At 43.4% G+C, this 26,807-nt stretch overlaps 1 protein-coding gene and 1 pseudogene across 2 annotated transcripts in view; both read right to left on the bottom strand.

Moving 5' to 3' along the window:
- The window catches only part of PTPN9 (protein tyrosine phosphatase non-receptor type 9), a 112,150-nt gene that overhangs the window by 25,313 nt on the left and 60,030 nt on the right, over positions 1-26,807 (bottom strand). For both annotated transcript variants that reach the window (XM_032175922.2, XM_032175923.2), the window contains exons 5-7: positions 22,705-22,810; positions 14,018-14,128; positions 10,749-11,077 (exon numbers count right to left, since the gene is read on the bottom strand). In XM_032175922.2, the coding sequence (XP_032031813.1) occupies positions 10,749-11,077; positions 14,018-14,128; positions 22,705-22,810 (546 nt within the window). The remainder of the gene's footprint in view (positions 1-10,748; positions 11,078-14,017; positions 14,129-22,704; positions 22,811-26,807) is intronic.
- LOC116482362 (small nuclear ribonucleoprotein F-like) lies at positions 17,817-20,283 on the bottom strand (annotated as a pseudogene).

Raw genomic sequence — 26,807 nt, 5'->3', positions numbered from 1 at the left:
TTCATCCAGTAGCTTCACTAAAATGATGAAAAAGGAATATTCACTACAAACCCAAAAAGTGACAGTGGAGACATCAGCACACAAAGAGTGTTCAACCCATTTTAACAGAGAAAAAGCAGATAGGAAGATTTTGGCTGACGTGGCCAGACACAGAAGCTAGGACAAAGGGAGGTACCTATAGAGAGACAAGATGGCACACCCTCAAAACTCCCTTACCATGGAAAGCAAGGTGAGGAACAGAGCTAAAAATGGGAATAAAATGAAAATCTGAATGTTATGTAGTGAAAATCCCTGACCCATTCTCATTGCCCTGACCTACACTCATATCCAAGTTTGGATCCCATCAGCGGATCCAAAGGACGGGAGAACTCTTCACTGGATAAAGTAAACAGCATCAGGTGAAAGAATTCTGTTATTTGGAGAATACCCAACAAAAAGCTAGTTGTCTGATCATTATAATCTGAAGCTCATCCATGCAAAATGAGCTTCCATGCAGCTTGTTTTTGTCTTTGTTCATCACTGTCTGCTTTTGTAACCATGCAGCTTTTAAGGGCCATAAATGTGAACTAAAAGCCAAGGATCTCAATGTAATTAAGGAAAGCCCTTACACAAAGACTTTAATACACAATTCAAATAACACAATTCAGGCTGGTCACGGTGGCTCATGCCTGTAATCCTAACTCTTTGGGAGGGCCAAGGTGGGAGGATCACTTGAGCTCAGGAGTTCAAGACCAGCCTGGGTAACATAGCAAGACCTTGTCTCTACTAAAAATTAAAAAAATTAGCTGGGCATGGAGGTACACACCGGTAATCCCGTCTATTCAGGAAGCTGAGGTAGGAGGATCACCTAAGCTTGGGAGACAGAAGCTGCAGTGAGCTATGATTGCATCACTGCACTCCAGCCTGGGTGACAAAGTGAGACCCTGTCTCAAAATCAAACAAAAAACAAACAAACAAAAAAACCCATAATTCAAACACATGGGGGCTACAGAAGTTTTAAAAAAAAGATAGTCAGTAAGAGAAAAATAACCTCTAAAAGGCTATCATTAATATCCTCAAAGAGAAAATAGATGATATAATTATTAAAACAAGAGAGTGCAATGAAAAAGGAACAGAGAAGAAAAACTCTTGGAAATTAAAAATAATATCCAAAATAGGAATTTTAATAGACGAGATAAAAGAGAAAGTTGAAGAAATTTCCAGAATACAAAACAAAACAAAAAAAGTGATGAAAATACGAGAAAAACTGGCCAGGCACAGTGGCTCATGCCTGTTATCTCAGCACTTTGGGAGGCTGGGGCGGGCGGATTACTTGAGGTCAGGAGTTCAAGACCAGCCTGGCCAACATGTTGAAACTCGTCTCTACTAAAATACAAAAATTAGCAGGGCGTGGTGGCACACGCTTTGTAGTCCCAGCTACTCGGGAGGCTGTGGCATCAGAATTGCTTGAACACGGGAAGTGGAGGTTGCAGTGAGCTGAAATTGCGCCACTGTACTCCAGCCTGGGCGACAGAGCGAGACTCCGTCTCATTAAAAAAAAAAAAAAAAAAAAAGAAAATATGAAAATATGAGAAAAATGAAGAAAGTTAAGAGAATCATTCTGGGACACAAGTCAGTCAACTATGCCCTGGCCACTTGTTTTTATAAATGAAGTTTTACCGGAACACAGTCAAGCCCATTTATTTCTGTACTCACTAAGTATATATTGACAGTGTTGAGTCAGTAAACTATGCCCTGGCTACTTGTTTTTGTAAATAATGTTTTATTGGAACATAGTCAAGCTCATTTATTTCTGTACTCACTAAGTATACTTTGACAGTGTTGAGTACTTCTAACAAAGACTATAAACCCCACAATACTGAAATATTTACTATCTTGCCCTTTAAGAAAAAGTTTGTCAATCCCTACTCTAGGAGATCCAACAAGACTAATAGGAATATATATATATATATATATATAAAATCTATATATTTACATATATATAGAGAGCGAGAACTAACATAATGCAAGGAAAGAAATCATTTAAAAAACAGTGTAACAAGAAAAGCCCTAGAACTAAATAACAAGCCTTCAGATTAAAAGAATCTATCAAGTAACCAATGTAATAAATTTTAAAAGAGGACCTACGCTAAGGCACATCATTGTGAATCTTTTTTTTGGGGGGGGGGGGCGGTGGACAGAGTCTCGCTCTGTCCCCCAGGCTGGAGTGCAGTGGCCCCCAGGCTGGAGTGCAGTGGCGCAATCTTGGCTCACTGCAACCTCCGCCTCCCAGGTTCAAGGGATTCTTCTGCCTCAGCCTCCCGAGTAGCTGGGATTACAGGAGCCTGCCACCACACCTGGCTAATTTTTATATTTTTAGCAGAGACGGGGTTTCGCCATGTTGGCCAGGCTGGTCTTGAACTCCTGACCTCAGGTGATCTGCCCTCCTCAGCGTCCCAAAGTGCTGGGGTTACAGGCTTGAGCCACCATGCCCAGCCTTTCTCAATCCTTTTAAATGATCTATTGTTTTTCTTTTTTCTTCCCTGGGCATTTTAAAGATAATTTCTTTTTCTGTTTAAGAAATTTAGACTCGGTGCAGTGGCTCACTTCTGCAATCCCGCACTTTGGGAGGCCAAGGAGGGCAGATCTCCTGAAGTCAGGAGTTTGAGACCAGCCTGGCCAACATGGTGAAACTCCATTTCTACCAAAAATACAAAAATTAGCCAGGCATGATGGCACACACCTGTAGTCCCAGCTACTCAGGAGGCTGAGGCAGGAGAATCACTTGAACCCAGAAGGTGGAGGTTGCAGTGAGCTGAGATTGTGCCACTGCACTCCAGCCTGGGCGACAGAGTGAGACCCCATCTTAAATAAATAAATAAATAGATTGAGAAAGGATAAGATCAGACAATTCACAGACAGCATCACTAGTAATTGGAAATGCATTGCCTTAAAAATTCTGAGATAAAGTTATTTCTAACCTAGAGTTCTATCCTCTAGCAAAATAGAATAAAAGAAAGAAGATGGTCTACAATTAGGAAACAAGATCCAACAAAGGAAAGAGCGAAAACTGCAAGATAAAAACTGAGGAACAAGCCTAGAGAATAACCAACCACAGTTTAGACTAGAACGAAAGAAAAAGTTCTGAAAGTGAGGTCTCAGGAAAAAAAAAATAGACGCAATTGATTATCTGATACATTCAATCACTTGGAAACTAATGATAACACTGTAAAATAAATCTGATTGGGCATATAGAAAAATAATGAAGGGCCAAGCACGGTGGCTCACACCTATAATCCCAGCACTTTGGGAGGCCAAGGTGGGCAGATCACTTGAGGTCAGGAGTTCGAAACCAGCCTGGCCAACATGGTGAAACCATGTCTCTACTAAAAATATCAAAAAACATGAGCTGGGCAAGGTGGCAGGTGCCTATAATCCTAGCTACTCAGGAGGTTGAGATATGAGAATCGCTTGAATCCAGGGTGTGGAGGCTGCAGTGAGCCGAGATCGTGCCACTGCACTCCAGCCGGGGCAACATCAAAACAACAACAACAACAAAACAAAACAACAACAACAACAACAAGAAAAAGAATGAGGAATGTACACAGAAAACTAAAGGAAATGAAAAAATCTGGTAATTAACTCCAGAAGAAACAAAAAATTGAATTGATAAGATTATTAGGCCAGATGTGGTGGCTCATTCCCGTAATCCCAGTATTTTGGGAGGCTGAGGCAGATGGACTGCCTGAGCTCAGGAGTTTGGGACCAGCCTTGGCAACATGGCGAAACCCCGTCTCTACCAAAATACAAAAAATTAGCCAGATGTGGTGAAGCATGCCTGTGGTCCCAGCTACTCTGGAGGCTGAGGTGAGAGAATTGCTTGAGTCTGGGAAGCAGAGGTTGCAGTGAGCCGAGATAGAGCCACTGCACTCCAACCTGGGTGACAGAGTGAGAGCCTGTCTCAAAAAAAAAAAAAAGGCTGGACGTAGCGGTTCACACCTGTAATCCTAGCACTTTGGGAGGCCGAGGCAGGTGAATCAGTTGAGGCCAGGATTTTGAGACCAGCCTGGCCAACATGGTGAAATCCCATCTCTACTAAAAATTAAAAAAAAAAATTGTTAATATATTTGATCATTTCATAGTAGCCCATGTAGCTCTCCAGTAAAAATAATTTACAAAGTCATAATAAAGTACAATGACGATTCAATTTAAGAATGTTACATATAATTATTGTATATTGGAAGAGTAGTCAAAATGAAAGTGGAGGCATAGTATAAGAGCTAAATGCGCACCTACAATAAAAATCACTACAAGTATTATTGTTTTTTTTTTTTTTTTTTTTTGAGACAGGGTCTCGCTCTGTATTCTAAGCTGGAGTCCAGTGGCACAATTTTGGTTCACTGCAGCCTCAACGTCCCAGGCTCAAGTGATCTTCCCACCTCAGCCTCCCAAGTAGCTGGGATTACAAACACACGCCACCACACCCTGCTAATTTTTGTAATTTTTGTAGAGACAGGGTTTCACCTGTCTCTACATGTTGCTCAGGCTGGTCTTGAAATCCTGAGCTCAAACGATCTACCCACCTCAGCCTCCCAAAGTGCTGGGATTACAGGCATGAGCCACCGTGCCTGACATATTATAAGCATTTTAATTTAGAATTAGGGATGAAATACCAAGGGAAACAGCTACAAGAGTTGAATACATGATTATAGGTAATGGAACTGAGGGTAAAATAGGAGTTTGCTATTTATTTTGTAATTGTTTGTCTTCTTTAGAACTGTTTGGTTTTTAAAAAAATTATTTGTATATATTAACTGAAAGCAAAGAAATTACAAAGGTCACACATATAAAATAATACTCTATATTGTTCATGAGTGCTTATGCATATATAACAGTATAAACAAAATGAACTAGAAAGAAATACCATATTCATACTAGTAGCTGCTTATGATGAGTGGGGAGAACTAAGGATGAGGATTAGAAGGAATTTCAACTTTATAATAAATTCTTTCTCTCATATAATAATTAAAAAGACAGCTGGGCACAGTGGCTTATGCCTAAAATCCTAGTGCTTTGGGAGGCTGAGGTGAGAGAATCACTTGAGCCCAGGAGTTTGAGACCAGCCTGGGCAAGAGAGCAAGACTCCATCTCTATAAAAACGTCAAAAAAATTAGCAAGGTGTGGTACCCCATACCTCTCGTCTCAGCTACTAGGAAGGCTAAGGTAAGAAAATCACTTGAGCCCAGAAGGTTAAGACTGCCGTAAGCTATGACAGTGCCACCGCACCTGCGCTCCAACCTGTGCAACGAGCAAGAACACATGTCTCTCTTAAAAAAAAAAAAAAAAAAAAGGCCGGGTGCGGGGGCTCATGCCTGTAATTCCAACACTTTAGGAGGCCAAGGTGGGTGGATCACCTGAGGTGAGGAGCTCGAGATCACCCTGACCAACATGGCGAAACCCCGTCTCTATGACAAATACAAAAAATTGGCTGGGCTTGATAGCGGGCACCTGTAATCCCAGCTACTTCGGAGGCTAAGGCAGGAGAATCGCTTGAACCCAGGAGGCGGAGGTTGCAGTGAGCTGAAGTCATGCCATTGCACTCCAGCCTGGGCAACAAGAGCAAAACTCTGTCTCAAAAAAAAAAAAAAAATGAAGCAAATATAACAAAATATTAACAAGAGTCAGTGTTGATTCTGTGGTAGGAACATAGTTGTCTGTAGTGTCATACTCTGTACTTTTCTGCATCTTAAAAAATTTCAGCCTGGCACGGTGACTCATGAGTGTAATCCCAGCACTTTGGGAGGCCGAGGCTGGCGGATCATCTGAGGTCAGGAGTTGGAGACCAGCCTAGTCAATATGGTGAAACCCCATCTTTACTAAAAATACAAAAAAAAAAAAAATTAGCCGGGCGTGGTAGCAGGCACCTGTAATCCCAGCTATTTGGGAGACTGAGGCGGGAAAATCACTTGAACCTGGGAGGCAGAGGTTACAGGGAGCCGAGATTGCACCACAGCACTCCAGCTTGGGTGACAGAGCAAGACTCCGTCTTAAAAAAATAACTAAATAAAAATAAAAATATTGATCGCTTCTCAGCCTTTTGGCTAAGATCAAGTGTAAAATAAAAATATTGAAGGGCAACAAGGGGACCCTTGTGGTGACAGAACTCTGTATCTTGACTATGGTGACAGATACACAAACCTATGTGTGTGACAAAACTGCATAGAACTAAATACACACAAACAAAGTAAAACTGGGGAAGTCTAAATCAGATTGGTGGATTGTATCAATATTAACATTCTGGCTGTGATATTACACTATAGTTTTGGAAGATGTTACCATGGGATAACATGGGTACATGTAATCTGTCTCCATTATTTCTCACAACTGCAGGTGAATCTACAATTATAAGAAAAAGCAAAAAGATAGGCCGGGCGCGGTGGCTCACGCTTGTAATCCCAGCACTTTGGGAGGCCGAGGCGGGCGGATCACGAGGTCAGGAGATTGAGACCACGGTGAAACCCCGTCTCTACTAAAAATACAAAAAATTAGCCGGGCGTGGTGGTGGGCGCCTGTAGTCCCAGCTACTCGGAGAGGCTGAGGCAGGAGAATGGCGTGAACCCGGGAGGCGGAGCTTGCAGTGAGCCGAGATCGCGCCACTGCACTCCAGCCTGGGGGACAGAGCGAGACTCCGTCTCAAAAAAAAAAAAAAAAAAAAAAGAAAAGAAAAAGCAAAAAGAGAAAAGGGAAAGAAAGTCTCTTGGTCCAGGGGAATCCTAGGCAAGAGTGAACATACACTGATAGCCACTTCATAATCCAGAATTCCAAGGGAGACACAGTTTGTTCTTTGTAAGTAGCTCTACTGGGAGTTCGTGTAAGTCAGAGGCTTGGAGCTGATGAGGATTCTAGGTTCTAAATCATAAAGTGGGGAATCAGTCATTCAATAGGCAAGACTAGGAAGTCCTCTCATTGGATGAGGGATCTGTTTTCTGATTGTCAAATGGTAGCTGGTTTGGATGATGCCAACAAGACGATCTAAACCCACTTTTTCTTTTTTTTTTTTTTTGACAGAGTCTTGCTCTGTTGCCCAGGCTGGAGTGCAGTGGCACAATCTTGGCTCACAGCAACCTCCACCTCCTGGGCTCAAGTGATTCTCCTGCCTCAGCCTCCCAAGTAGCTGGGACTACAGATGCACGCCACCACACCCAGCTAATTTTTGTATTATTAGTAGAGACGGGGTTTCACCATGTTGGCCAGGATGGTCTCAATCTCTTGACCTCGTGATCTGCCAGCCTCGACCTCCCAAAGTGGGATTATAGGCATGAGCCACCACGCCCAGCCAAACCCACTTTTTTAATGGAGGAGGGGAGACTCCATAGTAGAAATGACATCTCAAGGGCCTCACAGCAGCTGGTAGTTGCAGAAGCACCAAGAGCAAGGTGAAGAATCCCCAGGATAAGTGTGCATCCTCTTAGATCAGCCTAGCATGCCTCCCTGCTCCAACGTACTTCCTTGATTCAAGTCTGTAAGGGAGGCTGGGCACGGTGGCTCATGCCTGTAATCCCAGCACTTTGCAGGGCCGAGGTGCGCAGATCACTTGAGGTCAGGAGTTCAAGATCAGCCTGGCCAACATGGCAAAACCCCATCTCTACTAAAAATACACAAATTAGGCCAGGCATGGTGGCTCACGCCTGTAATCCTAGAACTTTGGCAAGCCAAGGAGGACGAATGACCGGAGGTCAGGAGTTTGAGACCAGCCTGGCCAACACAGTGAAACCCCATCTCTACTAAAAATACAAAATTAGCCAGGTGTGGTGGCACACGCCTGTAATCCCAGCTACTGAGGCAGAAGAATTGCTTGAGCCTGGGAGACGGAGGTTGCAGTGGGCCGAGATCATGGCACTGCACTCTAGCCTGGCCAACTGAGTGAGACTCTGTCTCAAAATAAATAAATACATAAATAAATAAAAAATAATAAAAAAATATATATATATACACACACACACACACACACACACACACACACATATATATATACACACACACAAATTAGCTGGGTGTGGTGGTGCACACCTGTAATTCCATCTACTCGGGAGACTAAGGCACAGAATGGCTTGAACCCACGAGGCGGAGGTTGCAGTGAGCCGAGATCATACCATTGCACTCCAGCCTGGGTGATGGAGTGAGACTCTCTCTCAACAACAAAAAAAAAGACTTTAAGGGAATAACTGTTCTGTTTGCAAAAGAGATTGGATGTAAACAGGGAGTCTGGTAGTTGGGTATAGGTAGCACCTATAATTCCAGCACTTTGGAAGGCTGAGGTAGGAGGATCACTTGAGCCCAGGGGTTCAAGACCAGCCTGGGCAACATAGGGAGACTCTACAAAAAATAAAAAAAATTAGCCAGGCATGGTGGTGCATGTCTGTGGTCTCAGCTACTCAAGAGGCTGAGGCAGGAGGATCAATTGAGCATCAAGAGATGGAGGCTGCAGTGAGCCATGATCACGCCACTATGCTCCAGCCTGGGGGACAGAGCAAGACCCTGTCTCTAAAAAATAATAATAATAAAATAATACAATAAATAAAATGAAATAAAAATTAAATAAAAATAGGGGTCTGGAGCTGGTAGGGAAGAAACAGAGCTGTATGAGAGAAAATACTTTCCCTTGTTGATATATGGTCTGTGTCCCCTTTTTCTCCTCTTATTTTCCTTTGCATTCTTGGTCTGATTGACTTCTTTCTCAAGTGCCTCTTATCTCTTACTTTCCCTATCTCATTATTTTCCCCAACTCATTATTTTCCCTCTTTGCTTTGCTAAAAGACTCTATCCCTGCATCTTATTCAGAACACACTGACTACATTGGACAGGAGTTACAAGAGGGAAGAAGTACTCACAGAATCCTAGATTTCTAAAACATTTAAGCTACAAAGGTAGGTGAATATCAGAGTCCGGTAGTCACATATTATACAGAGGAAAACCGAAGTGCTGAGAAGGGAAATAACTTGTGTCACTCACAGAGGGAATTTTTGGTTAAGTTGGAATATGAGGCTGGGACCCACTAGGACAGCTTCCTTCATTTTCTTTCCTTTTTTTTTCTTTTATTTTCTTTTTCGTTTTTTTTTTTTCCTTAGACAAAGTCTTACTCTGTCACTTAGGCTGGAGTTCGGTAGCGTGATCATAACTCACTGTGGTCTCAACCTCCCGGGCTCAAGTGATCCTCCCGCATAGCTGGGACAACAGGAGTGTGCCACCATGCCTGGCTAATTTTTTTGTTTTTTATTTTTGTAGAGGTAGGGTCTTGTTATGCTGCTCAGGTTGGTCTCAAACTCCTGGGCACAAATGATCCTCCTATACCTTTACTCCCAAAGTGCTGGAATTATAGGCGTGAGCCACTGTCCCCAGCCCTAGTTTCTGTAGTTTTCAACAGTCACAGCTCACTAGCTGGAGAGAAAGAGATTTCTGGGGCAGCCAATTAAAACATGGTAAGAGAAATGACAGCAACATGGTAAGAGAAATAATCTGACCGGGTGCGGTGGCTCACACCTGTAATCCCAACACTTTGGGAGGTTGAGGCAGGAGGATCACTTGAGCCTCGGAGTTTAAGGCCAGCCTGTGCAACATGCCGAAACCCCATCTCTTCAAAAAATAAAAAATTAGCTGGACATAGTGGCACATACCTGTAGTCCCAGCTATTCAGGAGGCTGAGGTAGGAGGATCGCTTTCACCTAGGAATTTGAGGAAAAGAAAAGAATAAAAGAAAAGAAAAGGAGAAGAGAAGAGAAGAAGAAAAGAAGAAGAGAAGAGAAAAAAGAAAAAGAGGCCAGGTGCGGTAGCTCATACCTGTAATCCCAGCACTTTGGGAGGCTGAGGCGGGCAGATCACCTGAGGTCAGGAGTTCAAGACCAACCTGGCCAACATTGTGAAACCCTGTCTCTACTAAAAATACAAAAATTAGCCAGGCGTGGTGGTGCGTGCCTATAATTCCAGCTACTTGGGAGGGTGAGGCAGGGAGAATCGCTTGAACCTGGGAGGTGGAGGTTGCAGTAAGCCGACATCGTGCCATTGCACTCCAGCCTGGGTGACAGAACGAGACTCCGTCTCAGAAAGGAAAAAAAAAAAAAAAAAAAAGGGGGAGGGAGGAAGGAAGGAAGGAATTACAGGTGTGCGCCACCACACCCAGCTAATTTGTGTGTGTGTGTGTATATATATGTATGTATATATAGTTATCAAGTAGTTATGAGCCAGAGTTATAAACTAGCCAGACGGTTTTGTGATAGGATTTGAGTAGAAAGAAAATCTCAAGGTGTTAAAGTCCTATGAGGCAACTGTACTCTCTGACTGTGGATTATTTTAAGTGTACCACATACCCCTCTCCTCAAGATGTAATGTTATACCATAAATGTTATGGGGAGAAACTGCCCAAATGAACAGACCAGCACTCACACTGAGTACTGGAATAGAGAGTAGCCTATTTTGAACCTACTTTTTAAAAAAAACTTGCATTTCAGAAAAATATCCAAAAATATGTCCAACAGGGTTATCCTGTTGGTACCAAAGACCTTCAGAAATTTCAGAGCATAGGATATTGGCAAGAAGCACCAAAGCAGAAAGTACCTCTTTCTGCATGCGAGAAACCATCATTTATGTGAGAGTGATGTTCCCTAACACAAGGAAGGGTCTCTGCTAAGCAAGTGAGGGGTGGAAGGAGCTGTTGCCAGAGCCTGCCAGAAGCATCCTGGTAACCAGCTGCTGGCCCAAACTTTTTTACTTACATGGAACAGTGGAAAGTGCCAACAGGGTTCTCACGACGAATGTCTTCATATTCCTCATAGATTCCTTGCTTTTGCCTGGCATTAACATAGTCCACCAACTCTTGGATGGTCATAGCATGGGGACCTGGAACATGTACTGAGTCCCAGTCTAAGGCAGGAGGGAGGGAGAACAGGATGATCTCATCGAAGGGATCTGGGTGGCCGTTCACCTGGGGTAGGAACTGGAAATTCCAAGTGGCGAGATCAATTTTGACGTACCCACCCAGGTTTTCTGGAAGACACTCCCTGGGCAGATGCTGCGTGACCTCAGATGTCTTTAATATTTGAATCTGGAAGGTTAGAAAGAACCATGTGAGTATGTAGGAGGAGGGAAAGGCATACAGAGTGACAAAGAATAAATGTATTTATATCAGGTTTGGAGGATGGGATAAGATTTTCTTGAAATACAAGGTATACTTGTAAAAGTAGTAGACTACATTTCATCTGCCTGAGATTTAAGTCCTATGAATTTGCCAGATAAAAGTGTGAACTCCCAGAATGTATATAAAATTCACTCCTGGAATTAGGGACACTGTTATACATCTTCTGAAAGGACGATATAGTGAACAAAAGCTTTATATTATTAACAAGGCTTCCCAGCATCGCTGCATGCTGGTACTCTTTTTTTGGCCACTAAGAATGCATAGGTAGTAGTTATTTTTGTCAACCCCATACTCAGACAACCAATTCTAAGGCCTGTTAGCTTGTGTTTTACTCAGCTTGGTATAACTGTTCACAAAGATAGGATTCTATGAAAGCAAGACACCCAGAGGCAGGGTAGCCCAGGAAAAATGTTAGATAACACTTTTTTTTTGAGACACGGTCTCACTTTTTCACCCAGCCTGGAGTGTAGTGGCGTGATCAAGGCTCACTGCAGCCTCAACCTCCTGGACTCAAGTGATCCTCCCACCTCAGCCCCCCAAGTAGCTGGGACTACAGATGCACACCACCACGCCCAGCTAATTTTTTGTAGTAATCATAAAACTTAATTCTGCTCTCTGCTTGGACATAGCCATGCTGGAACAAATTGGCTTAACTGGTTCTCCTTAGGATCTCTGTGGAATGGGGATGCTCTTCCTTCTAAAAGCTCATCTCTTTTGCTGTCGCCTCTTCTTGGAATGCCTTCTTTTCCTCCTCTGCCTCTTCATGGACCAGCACAGCTCACCTCTTCTGTGAAGTCTTTCCTGACTGCCTGAGGCAATATGCTCCTCTGTGTTCCTGCAGAGCCAAAGTCCTCACATGTGTATCTCTGTGTTCCCTATCAAGACCATGAGCTCCTTGAGGGTAGACTGTCTCACTTAATTTTTAATTATCAGGAACCAGTGCTTCAACTACAAAAAGTGCTTAACATATTTCGAGTTTATACATGCATGTATAATTCCTATAATTCAAGTGCAAGAACTTGCCTATGGAGTCCTCTCAAAGAGTTACCTTAGAAAAGATCTCTCCAGCTGGCACGGTGGCTCATGCCTGTAATCCCAGCACTTTGGGAGGCTGAGGCAGGTGGATCACCTGAGGTCAGGAGTTTGAGACCAGCCTGTCCAACATGGTGAAACCCCATCTCTACTAAAAAAATACAAGAATTAGCTGGGCATGTTGGCAGGAGCCTGTAATCCCAGCTACTTCAGAGGCCGAGGCAGGAGCATCACTTGAACCCGGGGGGCGGAGGCTGCAGTGAGCCAAGACCATGCCATTGCACTCTAGCCTGAGCGACAACAGCAAAACTCCATCTTAAAAAAAAAAAAGAAAGAAAGAAAGAAAGAAAAGATCTCTCCTGGCTGGGCACGGTGGCGTACGCCTGTAATCCCAGAACTTTGGGAGGCTGAGGTGGGTGGATCATGATGTCAGGAGATCAAGACTATCCTGGCTAACATGCTGAAACTCCATCTCTATTAAAAACACAAAAAATTAGCTGGGCGTGACGGCACATGCCTGTAGTCCCAGCTACTAGGGAGGCTGAGGCAGGAGAATCGCTTGAACCTGCCAGGCGGAGCTTGCAGTGAGCTGAGATCACTTCACTGCACTCCAGCCTGGGAGACAGAGCGAGACTCCGTCTCAAAAAAGGTGGCTCACGCCTGTAATCCCAGCACTTTGGAGGCCGAGGTGGGCGGATCATGAGGTCAGGAGTTCGAGACCAGCCTGGCCAATATAGTGAAACACCATCTCCACTAAAAATACAAAAATTAGCTGGGTATGGTGGCGTGTGCTTGTACTCCCAGCTACTCAGGAGGCTGAGGCAGAAGAATCGCTTGAACTCGGGAGGCAGGGCTGCAGTGAGCCAAGATCGTGCCACTGCACTCTCCAGCCTGGGCAACAGAGTGAGACTCTATCTCAAAAAAAAAAAAAAAAAAAAAAAAAAAGAAAGAAAAAAAAAAAAGAAAAGCTCTCTCCTACTCTGCGTCATTAGGTCTCTAAGTAGCTTCCACAGAACCAAATGTCCTCACTTTCATGTCCTGTCTTTTAATGGCTGCAATCAGTAACTGAGACCATAAATCTTTTAATCATGGAACACTCAGGAGATTATAACAGAATTAAAGCTTTTGGTTTTATTGTGGCGGCAGGGTCTCACTATGTTGCCCAGGCTGGTCTCAAACTCCTGGCCTCAAGCGATCTTCCCGCCTTGGCCTCGGACTCCCAAAGTGTTAGGATCATAGGCATGAGCCACTACACTTGGCCCAGAATTAAGGTAATTTTGAACGCTTTTGAAATTGGGAAGCAACAAGATGTTCTGAGAAAAAAAATGCCAGGAATAAATGTAGAAAGAGACATAATGAAAAACTTTCCTCCACAACCCTGGTGGTCAAAGGGATTGAATGATGTTTCCAGTTGAACAAATTCAAATGCCAGTTCAACTAATGCAGTTATATTACAAGCTGTTAAATATTAAAGGCCTATGCAGCACTAGGATAAATTTTGGAAGTAGCAGCTATCCCTAAGTTACCTCCAGGACACATTCCTTCAGTACTATCTTATGCAAGGTGCTATAGAAATTGAGAACCAGATAAATGTGTTTAGTTTTGAACTTCAAGAAGCTTGTAGGACAGTAAGAGAGAGGTAGTCTGTATCGAACTGACTAACACATCAGTTAGAGAATACAATTGAATGCACTTACAGAAGCAGAGCAGGCTCTAGGAGACACGCCAGGAGGATTTTTTGAAGGTAGAAAATTAATTGGCAGGAATTCACCGTATCTATTCACCTCCAAATAAAAAAGGGTGAGCTTGCCTTACCCTCTCCCGGACTTTGTCCTTCAGGAGGAGGCTGATGATGGAATAGGGCACTCGGAACCATATGGGTGCCCCCACAATCAGCACCTTCTTCAAACGAGCTGGAAATGCTCCCTGTGGAGAAAACACATGAGGATTTAAGTGTAATGGAACCTGTGACCCTTCAAGCCCAAGTTTAGGTTTTCTGCTCTTCTCCCCGTTCTTACCCAGCAGGGGGAGTCTACAGCCTAATTCAGGTTTGATCTCAGCAGCTAGAGGAAAAGTAGTTAAACAAACTGAAGAAATTAGAAGCTGATTTACCTTTAAAAATAACAATGTTAAGTTCTTGCCTACCATAAGCTTTATGGATCAAAAACTATTCTGACTTCTCATCTCAACAGATATCCTACACATACCACACATCAGCATACATATATGCCTCCTAAAAAAGTTATGCTATTAAAACTTGAAGGAAAAATGAGATCATGAATAAACTGAACATTAAACATTTTTCGACCAGGTGCGGTGGCTCATGCCTATAATCCCAGCACTATGGGAGGCTGAGGTGGGTGGATCACCAGAGGTTGGGAGTTCAAGACCAGCCTGGCCAACATGGTAAAACCCATCACTACTAAAAATACAAAATTAGCCGGGTGTGGTGGCAGACACCTGTAATCCCAACTACTCAGAAGGCTGAGGCAGGAAAATCACTTGAACCCAGGAAGCAGAGGCTGCAGTGAGTTGAGATCACGCCATTGCACTTTACCCTGGGCAATAAGAGCAAAACTCTGTCTCAAAAAAAATAATATGGCTGGGCGCAGTGGCTCACGCCTGTAATCCCAGCACTTCTGGAAGCTGAAGAGGGCAGATCACTTGAAGTCAGGAGTTTCAGACCAGTCTGGCCAACATGGTGAAACTCTATCTCTACTAAAAATACAAAGATTAGCTGGGCATGGTGGTGTGCACCTGTAATCCCTGCTACTCGGGAGGCTGAGGCAGGAGAATCGCTTGAACCCAGGAAGTGGAGGTTGCAGTAAGCCAAGATTGCACCACTGCACTCCAGCCTGGGCGACAAGAGCGAAACTCCATCTCAAAATTATAATAATAATAAATAAAAATTAAAAAATTAAAAAAATTTCTTTCATAACTTTTCATTCAGTCTGATGTATGCATAATTTTTTAAATCCATTCATCTATGTATTTACCAATCAATAAATATAATCTAATATGCACTATGGCAAATGAGATCTAAAAAAAAGGAGATACCCTCATCCACACAAGATATAAAGATGAAAAAATCATTCATTCCTAATCCACAGTGCTTAGTTTTTTTGTTTGGTTGGCTGCCCTGTTTTTGTTTTGTTTTGTTTTTGAGACAGGATTTTGCTCTGTCACCCAGGCTGGAGTGCAGTGGCACAATCGCTACTCACTGCGTCCTGTACCTCCCAGGCTCAAATGATCCTCCCACCTCAGGCTCCAAAGTAACTGGGACTGCACCACTACACTTGGCTAATTTTTGTATTTTTAGTAGAGACAGGGTTTCACCATGTTGGTCAGCTGGTTTCGAACTCCTGATCTCAAGTGATCCTCCTACCTTGGCATCCCAGAGTGCTGGGATTATAGGCATTGAGCCACTGCTCCCGGTGTGAAGTTCTTAATTTTCGTATGGTTAAATGTATGTATTAATGTTTTCTTTTCTGGTTAGTGTGTTTTGTGTCTTAAATCCTTTTCTATTTTAATGTCAGAAAAAGTACTTTTTTTTTTTTAACTGCTGTACCACCGATTCCACCAATGTGTATTAATTTTTCTAAGTTTTTTTATTGTAAAATATACATAACAAAATTGACCTTTTAAACCATTTTAAGTGTACAATTATTGGTGTTAAGTATGTTCACAATGCAGCCATACCACTATTCATTTTCAGAACTATTTCATCATCACAAACAAAAACCCCGTACCCATTAAATAACATCTCCCTATTCCCTTCTCCCCCTAGTCCCTAGTAACCTTGGTTCTACTTTCTGTCTCTATGAATTTGCCTATTTTAGGTCCTCGTATTATTGGAATCCTACTATATTTGTCCTTTTTTTGTCTTGTTTATCCTACTTAGTATAATGTTTTCAAGGTTAATCCATATTGTAGCATGTCTCAGAATTACATTGCTTTCTAAGGCTGAATAATATTTCCTCATAAATATACCACATTTTTCTTATCTATTAATCTGTTGATGGACATTTGGGTTGTTTCCACTTGTGTACATTGGTTGTTTCCACTTGTCCAGATTTGAGGAGCTATTTTCCACATTGTTTCCACTTGTCCACATTTGAGGAGCTATTTTCTTTTATAAATTTAAACTTTTGTTTTTGTCCCTTTTTTTTGAGACAAGGTCTCACTCTGTTGCCCAGGCTGGAGTACGATGGCACCATCATGGCTCACTGTAGCCTTGACCTCCCAGGCTCAAGTGATCCTCCTACCTCAGCCTCGCAAGTAGCATGTGCCACCATGCCTGTCTAATTTTTGTATTTTTGTAGAATAAAAATACAAATGGTTTCATCGTGTTGCCCAGGCTGGTTTCAAACTACTGGGCTCAAGCAATCTGCCTGCCTTGGCCTCCCAGTGTTGGGATTCCAGGTGTAAGCCTCCACGCCTGGCCTGTTTCTGCTATTTAAGACTTTAACCTATCTGAAGTTGATTTTTGAACATAGTATGAGATGTAGGAATCTGACATTTTTTTCTATATGGGTAGCTGTTTTGTTTTCCACCTTTACATGTTAAAAAGTTTCGTCTTTCCCCAACTTAGACTTTCTATTTGTCAGTTTTAACAAAGTCACAATATCCTGGGGAATAAATATGACATAGGTAATTTAATTAACCATGTAACCATCATTCTGATTATTCAGTTTGTTTTCAGGCCTAAATAATCCAGATATGCTCACTTTATCTTTTCCTTTTAATTTTTTTTTTGAGACTCACTTTTTTTTTTTTTTTTTTTTTTTTAGTCTCACTTGGTCACCCAAGCTGGAGTGCGGTGGCACGATATCTGCCCAAGGGTTCAACCAATTCTCCTGCCTCAGCCTCCCGAGTAGCTGGGATTACAGGCGTGCGCCATCACGCCTGGCTAATTTTTTTGTATTTTTAGCAGAGATGGGTTTTCACCATGTTGGCCAGGCTGGTCTCAAACTCCTGGCCTCAAGTGATCCGCCCGTCTTGGCCTTTCAAAGTGTTGGGATTACAGGCATGAGCCACTGTACCCAGCCTCCTTTTAAATTATTTTAGGAAGCTGTTTCTAAGACTGGGATTATTTGGCTAAAGATTATGAATATTCTTTTTTTTTTTTAAGATGGGTTTTATCAGCTGGGCTGGAATGCAATCATACGATCATAGCTCACTGCAGCCTCATATCCTGGGCTCAAGTGATCCTCCTGCCTCAGCCTCCTGGGTAGCTAGGATGATAGGCACACACCACCACATGCAGCTAAATTTTGTACAGTCAGGGTCTTGCTATGTGGCCTAGACTGGTCCTGAACTCCTGGTCTTAGGCAATTCTCCCACCTCAGCCTCCCAAAGGGCTGAGATTATAGATTTAAGTCACTGGAGCCAGCTTAAGGTATTATTTTTAATTATCTAAAATAAATGTGCAGTAAATACTTTTTTTATAAATCTTTGTTTTCCTGATTGTTTCCTTAGCATATAATCTCAGAAATACAACTGATCAAAGGGTATGTGCATTTTTAAGGATTTATAATGCCAGATGCCTTCCAAAAGGTATTAACGACTTACTGAACTGACAGTATATGAGGGTGCTATACAGTCATTTATTTATTTGAAAAACAAACAAATCTTTATTGTCTAGAAATATATATTTTAAAAATCCCCCAGAAAAGACGCTATTCTCTCATTTCCCCATCCTCTTCCTCTTCCACACCTCTGAGACAAAGGACATTATTATACTTTAGTGAAACTTCATCCAGATGTCCAGACAATACCCCAACTATGTATTCTTCTGTATTTGCAAGCTACATGTTCATATAGATACATCTATAGATCTGGTTCATCTACAGATACCAGTTAGCCTTTGTAATCCATTCCCCACTTAAGTTTCACCATCACTGGCTTTTCTGTTAATCCCTTGAGGAAAGGTTTGGGATTGAGGGGTAAATCCTTTATAACCACAGGAGAATGCTGCAGGCTATTCGCTGCTGACCAAGCTGCCACCCATCCCTGGTGACTGCAGCAGGTATCCCCAGACAGTCATGTAAATGGACTAGGCCCAGGTCTGTAGTTCTTTGCTCTGAAAAAAGAGACGTAATAGCTTCTACTTTCTATTTATCATTTTGTGGAAATAACAGGTGTTTCCCTAGAATGGTTTTTGATTTGGTGGTTAAAAAGACCTTGGACATTTAGGTCCTGAAATAAATTGTTGCATCTTTGAAGGAAAAGATGAAAGTAGTTTATTACACTTCAGTGAAGAGGCCTTTGGAGAAGTTTGTTCTAGATGCTGTATATTCTCCATAGAGGAGTGCTGGGGATTCTCCAAATCAGTAGAACTAAAGGGTAACTGAAGAGAACAAAGAGTGACATGTTAGATTGAGAATCAGTCTTCTGAGGCTGGGTGTGGTGGCTCACACCTGTAATCCCAGCACTTTGAGAGGCCAAGGTGGGCAGATCACTGGAGGTAAGGAGTTCAAGACCAGCCTGGCCAACATGGTGAAACCCCATTGCTACTAAAAATACAAAAATTAGCCCAGTGTGGTGATGAGCACCTGTAATCCCACCTACTTGGGAGGCTGAGGCAGGAGAATCACTTGAACCCAGGAGCCGGAGGTTGCAGTGAGCCGAGATCACGCCATTGCGCTCCAGCCTGGGGGACAGAGAGAGACTCCGTCTCAAAACAAACAAACAACAAAAAATAATCAGTCTTTTGAAAGTGGCAAAAAGGGCTGGGCACGGTGGCTCACGTCTTTAATCCTAGCACTTTGGGAGGCCAAGGCTGGTGGATCACCTGAGGTCAGGAGTTCGAGTCTAGCCTGGCCAACATGGCAAAACCCCGTCTCCACTAAAAATACAAAAATTAGCTGGGTGTGGTGACGAGCACCTGTAATCCCAACTACTTGGGAGGCTGAGGCAAGAGAATCGCTTGAACCTGGGAGGCGGAGGTCGCAGTGAGCCGAGATAGCACCACTGCACTCCATCCTGGGCAAAAGAGCGAAACACTGTCTCAAAAAAAAAAAAAAAAAAGAAAAAAAAGTGGCAAAAGGAATAGGCTAGAAGATACTAGCTACAATTCCTCTTTTTTTTTTCTTTTGGATTTCTCAGGAATGACTTCTTCCTAGTTAGACCGCCAGTGTTGCATGGTAACCCCACCCATGAAAAGGGCTGGAATATTGAAAAACTGCATGAAACTAAGCACTGCGGGTCAGGTGCAGTGGTTCACGTCTGTAATACCAGCACTTTGGGAGGCCAAGGTGGCTGGATTGCTTGAGCTCAGGAGCTTGAGACCAGCATAGGCACCACGGTGAAACTCCATCTCTACAAAAGATAGTGGGTCAGTTGTAATCCAGATTTGGAGGCCGAGGGGGGATCATGAGGTCCCCAGTCGAGACCAGGTGAAACCCCGTCTCTAAAAAAAAAAAAAAAAAGAAAAAAAAAAAGATACAAAAATTAGTTGGGTATGGTGGCGCATGCCTGTAATTCTAGCTACTTGGGAGGTTGAGGCATGAGAACTGCTTGAACCCAGGAGGTAGAGGTTGCAGTGAGCCAAGATCGTGCCACTGCACTCAGCCTTGGCAACAGAGCAAGACTTGGTCTCAAAAAAAAAACTTCTGTTAGTCAAAGAACTTCATAAAAAGTGAAAAAACAAGCTATAAATTAAGAGACAGTTTACTGTGCACACACATTATATGTGTGTATATATATGTATCTTCATGGATTAGAATCAATAATATATTAAAAACTATTAATTCCTAAATGGACAAATCATAAATAGACATTTCACAGAAGAAGAAAAAATATACAGCTAACGAATATATGAAGAGATAGTTAAATTCACTAATAGAAGAAACGCAAGCTATACCACAAGATACCATTTCATATCCATTTGATTGGGAAAAAAATTAAGAAGTCTGACATTAGTAAGTGCTGGAGAGGATGTAGATCAATGGAAATCTTTACACATGGCAAGGGGGTACGAATGCTTTGAAACACAGTTTGACATTGTCTTATAAAGTTAAATCTTCACAGACTTTAGGATCCAACAATCTACTCCTAAATGTATACCCCAGAGCATGCATTCTCAATGGGGGAGATATCACCTCACCAAAGGGGTAAAATTAGTAGGAGAGCAGGGAGAGGTGAGCCAGAAAAAAAAAAAAAGAAATCGGGCCAGGTGCAGTGGCTCACGGCTGTAATCCCAGCACTTTGGGAGGCTGAGGTGGGCAGATCACAAGGTCAGGAGATCGAGACCATCTTGGCTAACATGGTGAAACCCCATCTCTACTAAAAATACAAAAAAATTAGCCGGGCGTGGTGGTGGGCGCCTGTAGTCCCAGCTACTCTGGAGGCTGAGGCAGGAGAATGGCGTGAACCCGGGAGGCGGAGCTTGCAGTGAGCCGAGATCACGCCACTGCACTGCAGCCTAGGCGACAGTGCGAGACTCTGTCTCAAAAAAAAAAAAAGAAATCTTACTCTTTTTATGTATACAGAGTACATAAAGAGGCCAGGCACAGTGGCCAACACCTATAATCCCAGCACTTTGGGAGGCCAAGGAGGCGGTACTGCTTAAGCCCAGGAATTCAAGACCAGCCTGGGCAACATAGCGAGACTTTGTCTCTATTTAAAAAATAAGGCCAGGCACAGTGGCTCATCGTGCCTGTAATCCCAGCACTTTGGGAGGCCGAGGCGGGTGGATCACCTGAGGTCAGGAGTTTGAGACCAGCCTGGCCAACGTGGGGAAACCCTCTCTCTACCAAAAGTACAAAAATTGGCCAGGCATGGTGGCAGGCACCTGTAATCCCAGCTATTCAGGAGGCTGAGGCAGGAGAATCACTTGAACCAGGAGGTGGAGGTTGTAGTGAGCCGACATCGCGCCACTGCACTCCAGTCTGGGCGACAAGAGCAAGACTCCATCTCAAAAAAAATAAAAATAAAATAAAACAAAATAAAATAAAAAATAAATAAATTGTAAAGAGTACATAGAGATATGCAGTATATTTATGGTATTAAAATTTCATTAGAAGAGGAATTATTAGGGGAAAAAATATTTAAAAAGGCTCCTGAGGCAACAATGAAAAAAGGTTGAGAAACACTCCCCTAGAGACCCTCTTACACATATGCACCAGAAAACATGTTTAAGAATGTTCATAACAGCACCATTCATAACACAGGTTGGGCATTCCTTATCCAAAATGCTTGGGACTAGAAGTGTTTCAGATTTTGAATTTTTTTCAGATTTTAGAATATCTGCATATACATAATGAGATATCTTGGGGATGGGACCCAAGTCTGAGCAGGAAATTTATGTATGTTTCTTCTTTTTTTTTTTGAGATGGAGTCTCACTGTGTCGCCCAGGCTGGAGTGCAGTGGCGTGATCTCGGCTCACTGCAACCTCTGCCTCCCGGGTTCACACCATTCTCCTGCCTCAGCCTCCCAAGTAGCTGGGACTACAGGCACCCACCACCAGGCCTGGCTAATTTTTTTTTTTTTTTTGTATTTTTAATAGAGACAGGGTTTCACCATGTTAGACAAGATGGTCTCGATCTCCTGACCTCGTGATCCGTCCACCTCAGCCTCCCAAAGTGCTGGGATTACTGGCGTGAGCCACCATGCCTGGTCTAAATTTATGTATGTTTCATATACGCCTTATACACATAAGTGTGCCTCAGATTCCCAAAGTGCTGGGAGGATTACAGGCGTGAGTCATGGCACCCAGCCCATCCCACTTTTATGACTCAGAATGTTCCTGTGCATTTTTTTTTTTTTTTTTTTTGAGACAGAGTCTCGCTCTGTCGCCAGGCTGGAGTGCAGTGGCACAATCCCGGCTCACTGCAACCTCTGCCTTCCAGGTTCAAGCGATTCTCCTGCCTCAGCCTCCCGAGTAGCTGGGACTATAGGCACACACCACCACACCCAGCTAATTTCTGTGTTTTTAGTAGAGACAGGGTTTCACCATGTTGGCCAGGATGGTCTTGATCTCTTTTTTTTTTCTTTTTTTTTAGATAGAGTCTGGCTCTGTCCCCCAGGCTGGAGTGCAGTGGCACCATCTCGGCTCACTGCAAGCTCCGCCTCCTGGGTTTACGCCATTCTCCTGCCTCAGCCTCCCGAGTAGCTGGGACTACAGGTGCCCGCCACCACACCTGGCTAATTTTTTTTTTTTGTATTTTTAGTAGAGACAGGGTTTCACTATGTTGGCCAGGATGGTCTTGATCTCTTGACCTCATGATCCACCCACCTTGGCCTCCCAAAGTGCTGGGATTACAGGCATGAGCCACGGCGCCCAGCCATTCCTGTGCATTTTTTACCTGAATTCCTCCCATTTCACTTTTAAGATCATTTCTTGTTCTAAAGGAGCAGAGAGTAGTCATTATTTACAGATGACCTTTACATTGAACATAATGTCTGAAGTTTGCATCTTTCCTAAATCTTTTTCCAAAGAATTAAAAAAAAAAAAAAATCCCAAGCATTGAAGGAAAGTTGAGAAGGCCCATAGCCTTACCTTCAGCAGGTTGAGGACTTTCTTGCCAAGATCCAGCTCAAAGTTGGCATAATTAGAACCACACATGTCATAGATAAACACCAGTCCATTCCTCTGAGTTTCAAAGCTGTAAATCAACCATTGAACAAAAACATTTGTAAGTAAGAAGATGGATGAGGCAGGCTGAAAGCCTAATGCCAAAACAAAACCTGAGAGTATGAGACACAACTAGGATCAAAACAACTGCCTGGCTGCACACTGGTCTTACAAAAAGATCTCTTATCTTTGGTATCTGCTATGTTTATTAAGGCAGATTTATCCAGATTTACCAAATGCCAAACTCGTAGGTTGAGAATGTTATCAAAATCTGAACTGTTTTCTCCCACCCCTCTGAATCTACCTACCCAAATCCTATAACATATTCCATACTCAACCTCAAAGTTTCCTCTTCCATGAAAGTTTCCCTCATAACTGTAATCAAACATGCTACCAATCGTTTTTTTCCTTAAAGCCCCATAAATCTTTCCGTGGATTTTTCTTGTGGCCTTAATATACTCTGTGTAGCCATCTGATTCTCTCCTAAAGGACAAGAACTTGTTGTTCAACTCATTACGCCCAACAGTCCCTAGCACAGCCCTTAAAAATAAACGGTCACTGAATTGTAATTCAGTAGACTGGAAGCCCATCTCTAAGAAAATATTTCAGACCTGTGAAAAACTGTGTAGAACAAAACTGCCTCTAAGCTCATTGATACTAAATTTGTCTCTTATGACCCCATGGAGGAAGAGAACAAACTCATAAATGGCCTTTGGAAAGCATTCCTAAAAAGTAGATTAAGGCTGGCATGGTGGTTCATGCCTGTAGTCTCACTACTTTGGGAGGCTAAGGATGGCGGATAGCTTGAGCCCAGGAATTTGAGACCAGGCTGGGCAACATGACAATACCTCATCATGTAGTGACCTGTGCCTATAGTCCCAGCTACTTGGGAGGCTGAGGTGGGAGGGTCACTTGAGCCCAGGAGGTCGAGGCTGCAGGGAGGTTATGCCACTGCACTCTAGCCTGGGAGACAGAGTGAGATCTTGTCTTAAGAAAAAGTAAGGCTGGGAGCAGTGGCTCACGCCTGTAATCCTAGCACTTTGGGAGGCCAAGGCAGCTGGATCGCTTGAACCCAGGAGTTCAAGACCAGCCTGGGCAACATGGCAAGACCCTGACTCTATTAAGAAAAAAAAAAAAAGAGGGAAAAGAAAGAAAAAAAAAAGTAGATTAACAGATATTAATAGTAAGCCATGGCTGGGTGTGGTGGCTCACACCTATAATCCCAGCACTTTGGGAGGCTGAAGCGGGTGGATCACCTGAGGTCAGGAGTTCGAGACCAGCCTGGCCAATATGGTGAAGCCCCATTTCTACTAAAAATACAAAATTAGCCGGGTATGGTGCCACGTGCCTGTAATCCCAACTACTTGGGAGGCTGAGGCAGGAGAATTGCCTGAGCCCAAGAGGCAGAGGTTGCAGTGAACTGAGATTGCACCACTGCACTCCAGCCTGGGCAACAGAGCGAGACTCCATCTCAGGGAAAAAAAAAAAGTAAGCCTATTCCCAGACCAAACTGAGGAACATTTGAAGATACAGAAAGCATTCCTCAGTCCAATTTCCCAGATTTATAAAGATTTCTCAAAGATGTACTCTTCCACCAAGCCAGATCCGTACTGATATGTGATTTGCAGACCCAAATGGTCATTAGGATAAATTATTTGATTGGACTACTCACAGATGACAGCAAGAGTTTTCACCTCTATTTAGAATTGAGAAAATGTTTGGCACAAAACACATTCCTGAAATCAGGAGTCTCAAAGTTATTGTTTTTTGTTTTGAGACAGAGTTTCACTCTTGTCACCCAGGCTGGAGTACAACGGCGGGATCTCAGCTCACTGCAACCTCCGCGCCCAGGTTCAAGCAATTCTTCTGCCTCAGCCTCCCGAGTAGCTGGGACTACAGGCACCCGCCACCACACTTGGTTAATGTATTTTTAGTAGAGACAGAGTTTCGCCATGTTGGCCAGGCTGGTCTCGAACTCCTGACCTCAGGTGATGCACCCACATCGGCCTGCCAAAGTGCTGAGATTATAGGCGTGAGCCACTGTGCCCAGCCTCAAAGTTATTTTGTGTCTTACTATTTTTGCACCAGCACCTCCTGGGAACATCCATATCTTCATCCCTTTAACAAATTCCAAGGCAGAAGCACCCGCCCATGAGCTAACATTTCAAAAATGTCTAATTCTGAGGTACATGAAAGTTTTTCCAGCAGACTTAGTTTCAACTGGCACCTAATGTGTTACATTAGTGTTAAATCTTTACCCCTTTTTCTGATTTCTTTATTTATTTTTTAATTTTTAGTAGAGATGAGGTTTCATTATGTTGCCCAGGCTGGTCTCAAGCTCCTGACCTCAGGTGATCTGCCCCCCTCGGCCTCCCAAAGTGCTGGGATTACAGGTGTGAGTCACTGCGCCCTGCCCTTGACTCCTTTTTCACAACCCCAGAGAGACTATGATCCACAAAGGTCCAAGATGCTGTTAAAATGTGTGGCACAGCACAGGTGCAGTGACTCACACCTGTAATCTCAGCACTTTGGGAGACTGAGATGTGAAGACTGCTTGAGGCCAGAAGTTTGAGACCAGCCTGGTCAACAGAGTGAAACTCCTCCTCTACAAAAAAATTTAAAAATTGGGCGGGTTTATTAGTACGTGCCTGTGGTCCCAGCTCCTTGGGAGACAGAGGCAGAAGGATCATTTGAGCGCAGGAGTTGAGGCTGCTGTGAGTTATGATGATGCAACTGCACTTCAGCCCGAGCAAGAGTGAGACCCTGTCTCTTAAATAAAAAGAAAGAAACAAAGAAAATGTGTGGCACAATTATTGAATAGGCTATCCAGATCTAGATACTTTCTATTTCTCCATGAGCTCCTCAAGGGTCAAATTCAAATTATGGGCTTTCCCTTCATGACTCCAGCTTGTGGCAGGGGACTAAAACAAAAACAAGTCAGTGAGGGGGCAAAGAGAATTTAAAAAAAAGAAGCTTGGATGCATAATGAATGATCCAGGTTCTATATTCCCAGATCAAAGTGCTCATCCTGTGAAGGCACATAAAATATGAATGCAGTAAGATTTTCACAATTTAGAGTATAGAATAGATAGATAGATAGATAGATAGATAGATAGATAGATAGATAGATAGATGTGTGTGTGTTTATATATGTGTGTATATATTTACATATACATTTCTTTTTTTTTGAGACAGAGTTCGCTCTTGTTGCCCAGGCTGAAGTGCAATAGTGCAATCTCTGCTCACTGCAACCTCCGCCCAAGTTCAAGTGATTCTCCTGCCTCAGCCTCTCGAGTAGCTGGGATTACAGGCACCCACCACCATGCCCGGCTAATTTTTTGTATTTTTACTAGAGACGGGGTTTCACCATGTTGGCCAGGCTGGTGTCGAACTCCTGACCTCAGGAGATCCACCCCCTTGGACTCCCAAAGTGCTGGGACTACAGGCGTGAGCCACCAGAATATATATATTTTTAAGACAGCATTTTACTCTGTCGCCCATGCCGTAGTGCAGTGGCACAATCATGGCTCACTGCAGCCTCGACCTCCCAGGGCTCAGGTGATCCTCCCAGGGCTCAGGTGATCCTCCCAGTTCAGCCTTCCGTGAGAGTCTGGGACTACAGGCAAATACCACCATGCCCGGCTGGCTAATTTTTAAACTTTTTGTAGAGACGAGGTCTTGCTATGTTATCCAGGCTGGTCTTGAACTTCTGGACTCAAGCAATCCTCTCACCTGGCCTCCCAAAGTGTTGGGATTACAGGCATGAGCCACTGCACCCAGTTTAAGATTTACAATGGGCCGGGCACAGTGGCTCACGCCTGTAATCCCAGCACTTTGGGAGGCCGAGGCAGGCAGATCACGAGGTCAAGAGATTGAGACCATCCTGGCTAACACGGTGAAACCCCATCTCTACTAAAAATACAAAAAAAAAAAAACGGGCATGGTGGCAGGCGCCTGTAGTCCCAGCTACTCAGGAGGCTGAGGCAGGAGAATGGCATGAACCCAGGAGGCGCAGCTTGCAGTGAGCT

This window comes from Hylobates moloch, unplaced genomic scaffold (genome assembly GCF_009828535.3).
Source record: "Hylobates moloch isolate HMO894 unplaced genomic scaffold, HMol_V3 SCAFFOLD_14, whole genome shotgun sequence".
NCBI classification, from domain to species: domain Eukaryota; kingdom Metazoa; phylum Chordata; class Mammalia; order Primates; family Hylobatidae; genus Hylobates; species Hylobates moloch.
The sequence above is the reverse complement of the archived record's forward strand: the minus strand, read 5'-3'. Positions and strand labels throughout refer to the sequence as shown.